Here is a 10969-nt window from a genome sequence, read left to right on the forward strand (position 1 = left end):
CTCGCACCAACGTTCCTAATCTAGTAACGTTGAACTCGCACAGTGAGCGCGGCCTGGAGCGGATGGCTTCGGCGCCCGACATACAGGTACATAACTCGGCGCTCGGAGGGACACGTGACCAGTCTGTATCGGCGCTTGGAACGGACAGACAGTGCTTCATGGCTGTGAAGTTGTACGGGAGGAGCGTGATAGAATAACTGGATAGAAATGATGGCAGAAATGAGGAAAAGTACGTTCGCGTGTAATACGGTTTGACTTCGCGGAATGAGGATTGACTTTTTTTTGCTGTGTGTCTTATTTAGTTATCCAATGATTTTGGTGGTCGCGCAAAGGCAGCTTCTAATCGTACCTGTAAGTTACTCGAGAACTATAGCTTACGTTGCAGGTACATTGAGCGGAAATGCGGTAAACCTCGTTACAACGCTACCGGTGAATGTTGCTGGCAGTTCACTGTCACCACTTCTCGCGTACCTTGTTAACGGTGACGTGCAGTTCGGGCTTGACTCCCTGCTGGCTGTAGTATATCTCGTACTGGAAAGATATCTGTGGGGGAATCGTTGGCAGCGTTTTGGACGCCGGGTTCTTCTTGCCTTCGCAACCAATCCCGGTCTTGAGCTGCACAAAAAAACAAAAACCACACGGTTTGGTATATACCGACAATTGGTGGTAGTCAATGTGATTACGAGAGCGTGTGAATGAAGATTCAGCTTAGCAGTCATCATGTGACGGTCTGTAATATACACTGCTATGACGTTAAGCCTGTGTATGCAACTTGTCCACGATAGCTCTTCGGTCGGTACCGCCCACGGGCAACCTTCTAGCCATGCTCTTCAAGAGCGAGAAACTAACACTTCATCCGGGGAAACCAGAGATCGGTTATTAACCCATAACCACATTATGAAGCATTGTCATCCAATGACACACGGCAAACTTAACGGAGCACAAGCCATTACGTTCGCTACAGACGAGGACATACCCAACTCCAGATTTTATTAACAGGATATATCGGGATAGGGAAATTCAAACCAGTTGCTATAAGTGAAATGGCGTAATTTCTCTTGACCACGTGCTTTGGCAGTGCCCCGCGGTATTCACGGACTGTGACAAGGAACAGGAATAGTGGCAGCAAATGCTGCACAATGAATCACATACCCGTCCAATTACCCGTCCAGAAAGCTCGCGATGTGGCTGGAGGACTTGGCAGCTGACAGTCCCAGCGTGAGAGCGGCCGGCGTCAACCCAGGGTTGACCTTCCGGGCCCATTAAAGTTATTCATGCCATAGCATACTCACATTCATCTGACCAATCTTGGGGGTGAATGGCTCGAAGTTGTAGAAGTCAAAGATAGTGTGGTTGAGGTTGTCGTCCTCGTCGACCGTAACCCGGACCGGAACCTCTCCCTTCTTGGCGCCATTTTCCGTCCAGTCGGCCGCTGAACGGTTCAATCAATCAATCAATCAATCAATCAATCAATCAATCAATCAATCAATCAATCAATCAATCAATCAATCAATCAATCAATCAATCAATCAATCAATCAGCACATTGTGTGTATATTCGTCTGTCCATGTTTTCCTAAATATTTCGGTGGTGTTCTCAAAATCAATCAATCAATCAATCAATCAATCAATCAATCAATCAATCTAATAGTCAATCAATCAGTAATCTAATATAAAATAAGAATGATTTTACTGCCCATAAGCAATGCATACAGGCCGCAATACTTCGAGATCAATCTACGGTACTGCATTCGGCATGCAGGGATTGCGTCCTCTCCTTGTCACTTTTGACGTCACTAACTGAGAACATAGATAGATAGATAGATAGATAGATAGATAGATAGATAGATAGATAGATAGATAGATAGATAGATAGATAGATAGATAGATAGATAGATAGATAGATAGATAGATAGATAGATAGATAGATAGATAGATAGATAGATAGATAGAAACGAACAGCATGAGAACGCAGGTGTATCGATCTCAGTAGGTGAGATGCGACGTCATTATTCTTGCGTGTGTTATAGCTCAGAAACAGAGAGTCCTATACTTACTGCGTACGTAGATGTCATGCTTTTTCTGGTTAAAGGTGCCCTGAAAGTGGTTGGTGGTGACTCCGCGCACTGTCACTTGATCCACGTATTTCTGAAACAGTTCAAGAGTGGCATCAATTTTTCTCGAGCATGTATGAAACAACGTCTGCGGGATAAGCTTTTCTTCAACTGAAGTGCTCCACGGAATCGTAATAGGTATTTCGCAGGATAAAGGCGCATGCACCCGATGCAGGACACGAGGAAACATGCCCAGAGAGTGCTGGTAAAAAACCATCCGCGACAATCAGCATGATTTCAGCACGGGGTGTACTGCGGTTGAAAGAAGGTTTTATGTAGATGCTATGATCCATAGACGCATGGGCCGCCTTGGTTCGACCACAGACCCATACTGGGACAACTGTGGTGCGTTACAAACAGTGGAACGTATTTCGTTAGATTGACAGGCATACAGAGAAGAAAGGACTCGTCTCCAAAGTAGAATATTCTCGACTTTCCAAGCACCGCTAGATCTCGGGGAAAATACTTGCACCTGTGTCTTCTCCTTCTCAGCAACGTCAAATTTTCAAATTTCTGTTCAGGTTCCTCGGAGACTTTAAGTTAATTAATAAACTGTAAAGTGACTTGCATCACAACCATTACATTGCCACATACATATACCACGATCATCATATTTTCTTTTTTTTCCCCTTTTCTTTTTCTGCCCTCTTCCTCCTAGGGCCTTTCACTTCTCACTCTCCTAAACCTATACATCGTAGCATGCAGGCTCCTTAATATACGACGGCAGACTTCTCTGTTCTTCATTAAAGAGCTCTCTCTCACTCCCTACGAGCCTGCCATTTAAAATCAGTTTGGAAAGCTAGCGCCAAATGGGTGTCGATTTCGCGTTTCCTCCCGTCGTCCCTAGTGGCACGCAACGTTGCCACAACGTTATGTCAACATTTCGTGCTACTAGGGGTGTATCAGGTGCGCTGCATCTTTATCCTGCAAAATGCTACACAAAACAAGCCCAGCGTGTAACAATGGTCATAAGTATGTGTCGAGAAAGGAGGATGAAAAACGTACAGAAAGACAGATGTATGCTCAGGAGATGCCGTTTTACTGTTGCAGATGTCCGGTGTAGATATGCTGTGAGCTAACCTCGTATGTATGTATGTATGTATGTATGTATGTATGTATGTATGTATGTATGTATGTATGTATGTATGTATGTATGTATGTATGTATGTATGTATGTATGTATGTATGTATGTATGTATGTATGTATGTATGTATGTATGTATGTATGTATGTATGTATGTGCGCGTGTGTGGAGGCAGGTGCCTCCACACACGCGCACATAGGTGCGACGCGCACTCGGAAACATCCTGTTCCCAACGAGATGAAATGAAGCACTCACCATGACATTGGCCGGAACATTGAAAAAGATGGCCGAAGACCCGATGTACACAGTTTTCTTATCGATGATTACGGGCTTCGTCGTGGAGAGTTCGGCTACGTTGCATAAGTTTTCTGAAATAATCAGTGGGGGGGGGGGGGGGATTGGGGGCATGAAACATCAATCATTATTGTCATGGATTCTTGAAGCATGTTAAGTGATGCCGCGCTTGCTATGCACCGACAATAATTAATCAAAAAGTCACAGGGTCCCTTATGCCTTTACCTAACATGACTCGAAGGCGAAAGCCATCTTCTTTTTCTTATCAGGTATTGTATTCATCCCGCACCCGAAAGCATGCTGCACCTAATGTGGTTTTACACTGCCTCCGGGATCAGAGGCGTTGCCAGCTTTCTGCATCTCACCTGGTTTTGCACTGCCTCCGTGATCGGCACACCTTTGACCAAGCGACAATATCACTAGATGACGTCATGTTGTGGCTCATGGTGACGTCAGAGATCGTCATCATGTGGTATCATAGTGACGCCATTATTACACCGCAAATTTTGGCGATCTGTGGCGTCATAATGATGTCACATGGTGCCGCGCCATCGCGTGATCACGAGTGTTCGTGTCACTTGTGTTGACGCCGTTGACAGTCAGTTCTCGCGTTTGACGAGGCACCTAAGGCTTTCGACTTTATTAATAATGTTCACAATGCGACGTTAAACAAATCGATGCCATCAAAAAAAAAAAGAAAAGAAAGAAAGAGAGAAAGAAAGAAAGTTATTCGCCTCATATATGCCGCAGGTTCGATGGAGATTTTTCATCCTCCACAGCACCTTCATCCCTAGGCTTACAACTGCTGTCATATCGCCGACGCACAGAATCCCTGAAGCTGTCGCACTGAATTTAAAAATGACAACGAACGTTGTCAGTCATACTTACCGAAAATGGTGACTTCTTCGTTGGTTTCCAGGAAGTAGTACATGTATGACGTAATTCCTTCGGAGAAAATCTCCAAGTAACCGGTCCCGTCCTCTCGGTAGTGGTACTCCCTGACGAACTCGGACTCATTCTACGGAACAAGAACGATAGGACACGGGAAATGCAATTAGGTTTGAGAGGGATCGGCGCGAATAATGAAGCTTTCATGATTATTCGTCTATATCAGAGATGGCATAATTACTGCTTTAAAAAAATGAATACGGTTGCACTCGACGTGAAAGCTGTATGAAGTGCGCAGCAGGGATTTGCCTGTCCTTCAGCGATGCTAGCGTTCACGGGCAAGCAAGCGCTGGCGTTCCAAACGTATAGCCTGCTCGACGTCAATGGCGGGAAAGGAAGCCTTCATTTGTGATGCAGTGACACCCTCTCCTCTCTTCCTTTTCCTCCTGCTCATACTCACGTCTATCCTCCTCACGCTCATTTCTCTTTCCCACCCCTTGCTATACTGTACTATGCACGGCTGTACTATAATCTACCATCACCCTTTCCCCCTACTCATCCTCACTTGCCTTTTCCCCGTGCTATAATGTACTACACATGGCTATGCTATGCTTTACCCTCCCCTCCTTCTTCCTTTCCTCCTCACCCTTACAACACTTCTCGTCACCCTCCCTTTCCTTTTCCACCCCATTGCTATGCTATAGTACACACGGCTATAATGTGCTATGATATGAAGGTGGCATATCAGCGCCTTTCCTCCGTTTTCGCCAGCGCTCGGCGCGCCCTTCCTCCTCTCTCACCAGCATCACCTGTGCTAGACCGGGCGCTACCATTGGTCGACTCCTTTCACCGGCGCAGCCAATCGCGCTCCTGCTCTCTCCTCCTCTCCACACCACCTGCTCCGCTCCCGCTCGTAGCTTCGCCTTTGCTCTCCTCCTTTCTACCTGGCTTCACCCTCTCCTCTTATTTTCTCGTGACGTCACGTGAACAGACTGCTGGCGTCACGAATAGTGCCGGAAAGACGGGAAACGCCAAGAAAGAATAAAGCACCCGTTCATTGTATTTTTAGAGCTTGCTTAGGGGTCCCTTGAGAAACACCTGACAGGCCTTGTTGGGTAATAAGTAAGGGGGACATCTCAGCAGTAAACATCGCGCAAGTTGCCAAGCAGTTCTTCATGTCCAGAAATGCTGTCTATGCAAGCGCCACAAATGAAAGCCCTAAAAAACATGGAGTTACTTCTTCCGCGAGACCGACGTAGTTAGCTACAACGTAACACTATCGTACAGAACATAAAACTTATTTAAAATTTATTGTCACGTTGCGTTCGACTTACCTTATTAGGGTACGTAACCTCGACGTCGACGTGGTACGATTTGGATATCAGATCCGCGAACCCTTTGTAGGCTGAAAAGCAAAACGGTGTGGTATATGTTAATTTTTTCCTCTATACTAGCATCACGTGGGCTCGTTCACTTATTTACAGCGTACATGCTGCGAGAAGAGCAAAGAGAAAGAAAGGCCCGACGGTTGCTCCTTGGATTATTATTATTATTATTATTATTATTATTATTATTATTATTATTATTATTATTATTATTATTATTATTATTATTATTGTCGTCGTCGTCGTCATCATCGTATATAAACCTGAAGAACCTGATCATAAAATATACCGAGCACCAGTCTCAAATGTTCTGTACCCCACCTTTGTCCCGCGTACTGTCTGTTGTTTCGTAATGGTTGCGAGAGTACGCGAACATTACCCGGCTGACGTAAACATAATCAAGAGAAGCCATTTGCCCGCAAAACCAGAATAAACCAAACAGAATCTCTGAGGTGGGCTTTCCCGCTGAAAGGCTCTTATCGCGGAGAAGCCAGATGTGGCACACATTGGTAGTTAATTGGTCACTAAAGAGCAAAACGATTTTTCTCATATTAGTAAAGCACTCTTCCACGATACCAAAAACACCACGCTTGCTGCGAGAAGACGCTTAGTAAGCAAGAAAACTCGCAAAAACTAAATGTGGATGGCGACGCCACCTTGAAGTTCCCGCACCATTCGCCCTGACGTCACATGTTTTGACGGCGCCTACTAGGGACTACGTAGTTCCTAATCAGTAAAAACGAAATACATTGTCCTCTGAGGGGGCCATCGACCTAACATACCAACTTCGGGGTACTTTTGTTGAGCCAATGGCGCCAAAATACGATAAATACATTTTGAAATCCGTGACGTCACGCGGTTAGATTTCGGCGCGAAATTCAAAACGGAAACTTTAAACGTGATTTTCTCTTCTATTAATAAGCCTATGACGACGAAATTAACGACATTAGGGTTCTCAGAGCACAATTTATCGATCTGAATTGATTAATTGTTTCTCTTTAGTGTCCTTTTAATGGGTCCCCATGTACAGGCGCGTTCGAAAAAGCTATTCAAAGCTCGAAGTGACGTCATCGCATGACTTTCGCTTTTTCTGCCTTTCTTATGCTTATTTTAAAATAATGCTTATTTATTTTAAAATAATGCTTCTTTTAAATCCTAGTTTCTTTTTAATACTCCCCTGCGATACGTCACCTGGTTTGTGTCCGGCATGCAAAAATTCCTCATGGAGGCTAACTACGTTGCACAAAAAATGTTTTACGATAAATCGATGACTTCGGCCGCGACCATCACACTTCGTCTTCGTTTGCAAAGTACGATGCGTAGAAGCCACACTGTACGGATGTCACCTTGCACGCCTGCTTCTGTAACCTGAGCTTTATGAACGACGTAAGACAATCGACTCAACACTTCAGATTCAGTTGTGCGTTAAAGAGCCCCAGGTGGTCGAAATTTCTGGGAGTCCTCCACTACGGCGTCCCTCATAATCGTATCGTGGTTTTGGGACGTAAAATCCCAGCAATTATTATTATTTACATTCTGCTCAACGTTAGGGAAAATTCCTTTGTATTGTTTTCGCAATACGTAGCGAATGTTGGCGCAAGTACGCGTGCGCACGCTGTCGTTTCCAATGTTGGCCGACTCTGTGCTCCACGAACTTACGACTATGACTACGCCTCCGTCCCAGAATTAACCACCTTATTTTATGTCGCCATGTGTTTAACAAAGTCAACTTTTGATCGTCGTTAATGTTGCGGAATTGAATATTTACTCGCTCTAGCCGGGTTTCACTAAAGCTAACTTACTTTACAAACGACTTTGTATCCAATTTGTCGACGCTGGTAAGAGAGAGCGAGAAAAAAATTAAGTTGAGACTTACTCGGTTGTTGTGCGAGTGTGGAGACGCTTGCGAGCGCAACGCAAAGTAATGCCGCGGTCCAGAACCGCTGCATCTTGGATGATATGCCTGCGATAAACCGAAACAAACGAAAAATTAATAATACGTATCTCGTGCCCTGTGAGAATGATTAACGATTCCCAAGCATTACGACTTTATACGCATCCCGTAGGATACACATGACGCTGACGACCAAAAAAGAAAGCTGTCATAGATGGCAAATGCTTCTCCACGCTCTGCTTGCACAACTAAAATTCGGTACGAATTAAAATGCTCGTTAAAGAAACGAAGTGGCATGCATTCACTTCATTTGCTAAAAGAGAGTAAAAGTGGCGTAGTCGGCGGCTGCGGAAAACCGATGTGAACACCTTGAAAAAGTGCGGAAAAGAAATTCCGCTGGCTACGGCGTTTTCGCTCACCTGCTGCTCGCATAGTGTGAACGCGGCCTTAGAGTTAGCAAACGCCTTTGGACGCCCGCAAATGGAGGAACGGAAGTACTTGATACGCGACTTTGTCCGAGACTTTGAACTTTAAACCTCCCCTTACAGCTTCCCAATTGCTTCACATTAAAGACAATACGAGCCGGGATGACGTCGTAGCCCTTATCACTGCGGGCGTCAGTGAGAGCCTCTCTTGATCGCTGTAAAAGTATTTCATCACTCAGTGGAGTGTAGCCGTATACAACGTGATCGACTGATTCGCGATGCTGAGTCGAGTGGAGTCGACAACCGCGAGTTAGCTGCCTGTAGCTGGAAGACACGAATAAAAGAAAAAAAAAGAGAAGAGGTAGAACGACAACAACAACAACGACTACTATTTCTACTACAATTAGCAATACTAGTACTTCTACTACAATTATGCAGAACATCGACTACTTTTACTGCTATAACAACAACTTCTACTACTGCTACAATAGCAACAACAGTTGCGCCGACGGCAACAACAATAGCAGCAACAACAACTACTACTGATACTACAATTACAACTATTACAGTTATTACTATTACTACTGCTACAACAATTATGAGATCAACTGCTATTACTACTACAATTACAACAGCTACGACGACAACAAAATCATCAACAACAACAACAACAACTACTACTACTACTACTACTACTACTACTACTACTACTACTACTACAACTACTGATGCTGCTACTGCTGCTTCTACAGCAGCAGCAGTCGTAGTACAACTGTAAGTGTAGTACTACTGCGACTACTACAATTATAGCGTCAACTACTATTACTACTCTAATTAAAACTGCTTTTGCTACTGCTACAATTACAACCACAGCGAGGACGACGAGGAGGCGAAAAAAAGAATCGAAATGAAGAAATTAATGTAATTATTATCCATAGGCTACAATAATTTTTCTCGGCCAATCCCCCAGAGTGTGTATGTGCCAAAATTGGTAGGCTTCAATCAATAAAAAAAATTGGCCGCAGTTTGGGAACCCTGCTTCTTTTTATATTTTTTTTAATTTACGACATAGACTTGCCCTTAAGGCATAATATTTGTTGGGTATATTTGTGTTAAATGTGCGCCGTTAGGCCGGTGTTGTGTATGAAGTGAAGAAGTGTCTTGTGGAATGTGTTGTCATGTATCCATCGGTCATAACTGTTTGTGTCACTGTAGCGAAGACCAGCTTCTTGGGCAAGTTGTATACAAATTGCGAAGGCTAAATGATGTATACAAACACAATGCTCAAGTTCTTGTGTAATACTTGTTCTCTATAAAGAGACGCCCGTAAAAAAATAAATGGGTGGTATCTTCATAACGATTTCCGTTCCTTTTTTCGAGCGAAGCTTATTATGAGTTACAGGTTTCGGTGGCGGCGGCGTTGTATACGCGAAACACCCGGTGTACTCGAAGGCGCGCCGGTGGCATGCGAATTTGTGCGCGCCGTTTTTCCAGGAATTCAAGCGCTCTCGATCGCGGGCTTGCTGGCGATCGGCCGTTCCTGATACGGCAGCCTGATCTTTTATCGACGCCACTTGCCGTTTCTCGTCGCCACATTTCATTGTTGCCCGGATATACGGACGCGTGACCGTCGTTGTTTCCTCTAGCGAGTGAAGTGTCGCGCTGCTGAGCACGTGGATGAATATTCAATTCCCGGCATGGTGGAAGGAAACACTTATAGGAGGGAGCATTGCGCGATGAGAAAGAAAGAAAGAAATGAAGAAAGAAAGAAAGAAAGAAAAAGAAAGAAAGAAAGAAAGAAAGAAAAGAAAGAAAGAAAGAAAGAAAGAAAGAAAGAAAGAAAGAAAGAAAGAAAGAAAGAAAGAAAGAAAGAAAGAAAGAAAGAAAGAAAGAGAAAGAAAGAAAGAAAGAAAGAAAGAAAGAAAGAAAAGTAGTACGTCAAGCACGGACACGCAAAGCATTACTTGCCCCGGCAGGGAAAGCGCTCCTGAATATATATTCTTAATGCGCCTGCAACAGGCACCGTGCAAGTGACTCCCGCACACAGATATCTATGAGCACAAATGAAGACCCCGAAGTGGTCAAAATTAATCCGGAGTAACTCTCGACCTAAACATATTGTTGCTGTGAAATGCACAAATACCGTGGATTTAATTTAATACTTTAACGACACGCTTCAACCCTGTCATGCCACGTGTACCGTAGTGGGCGGAGGGAGGCGTACCGAAAGCGTCGAACAATGCGAGCGGTGTCGCTTGCAAAGCGGAACTCTCGAGAGAAACTGTAATCACAACAGAAACGGAGAGGCAATCGACGTGCGCCACTGACGCCCCGCGCTTATCGGGTGCAAGAGCGTGCCGTTTCTTTTGTGTTGTTATCTACATTATCTTCGAGAGAGACATTGAATGAAGGGTCGCTATACTGTGCTAGGCTTTGAAGCCAGTGTATACCCACGAGAACCCCGATAATATATGCCTGTAAGAAGAGTATTAAACCGAAATTGCCGGTATGCGTACTGCCTAATGTCTTCAAAACTGCGAGACAACGCCGAAGAGAGTGCAGTTTCTTTGTCTGATATTATTATTATTATTATTATTATTATTATTATTATTATTATTATTATTATTATTATTATTATTATTATTATTATTATTATTATTATTATTATTATTATTATTATTATTATTAGTGGCAGGAGTACCAAAATACACTTTTTGCCATCATCCAGACCACCCGGTCAAGCACCGGTGCGAGTTGTCCGAAAACACCGACAAAAAAAATTTAATACAAAAAAGGGATGGAATGAATTAAGCTGAGGACTCGAATTCATCTTATTATATTTCGTTTTTCTTTTTAATGAGTAAAAAGAGAAGTGATAGATGCACA

General features: G+C 43.9%; 1 protein-coding gene across 1 annotated transcript in view; it reads right to left on the reverse strand.

Moving 5' to 3' along the window:
- The window catches only part of LOC119371690 (uncharacterized), a 31989-nt gene extending 24262 nt beyond the window's left edge, over positions 1-7727 (reverse strand). The window contains exons 1-7 of the mRNA XM_037642142.2: positions 7641-7727; positions 5714-5784; positions 4380-4509; positions 3453-3565; positions 2057-2147; positions 1293-1432; positions 472-615 (exon numbers count right to left, since the gene is read on the reverse strand). Coding sequence (XP_037498070.1) covers positions 472-615; positions 1293-1432; positions 2057-2147; positions 3453-3565; positions 4380-4509; positions 5714-5784; positions 7641-7713 — 762 coding nt within the window. The 5' untranslated portion in view covers positions 7714-7727. The remainder of the gene's footprint in view (positions 1-471; positions 616-1292; positions 1433-2056; positions 2148-3452; positions 3566-4379; positions 4510-5713; positions 5785-7640) is intronic.
- Between the last annotated feature and the right edge of the window lie 3242 nt (positions 7728-10969).

This window comes from Rhipicephalus sanguineus, chromosome 10, assembly GCF_013339695.2.
Source record: "Rhipicephalus sanguineus isolate Rsan-2018 chromosome 10, BIME_Rsan_1.4, whole genome shotgun sequence".
NCBI classification, from domain to species: domain Eukaryota; kingdom Metazoa; phylum Arthropoda; class Arachnida; order Ixodida; family Ixodidae; genus Rhipicephalus; species Rhipicephalus sanguineus.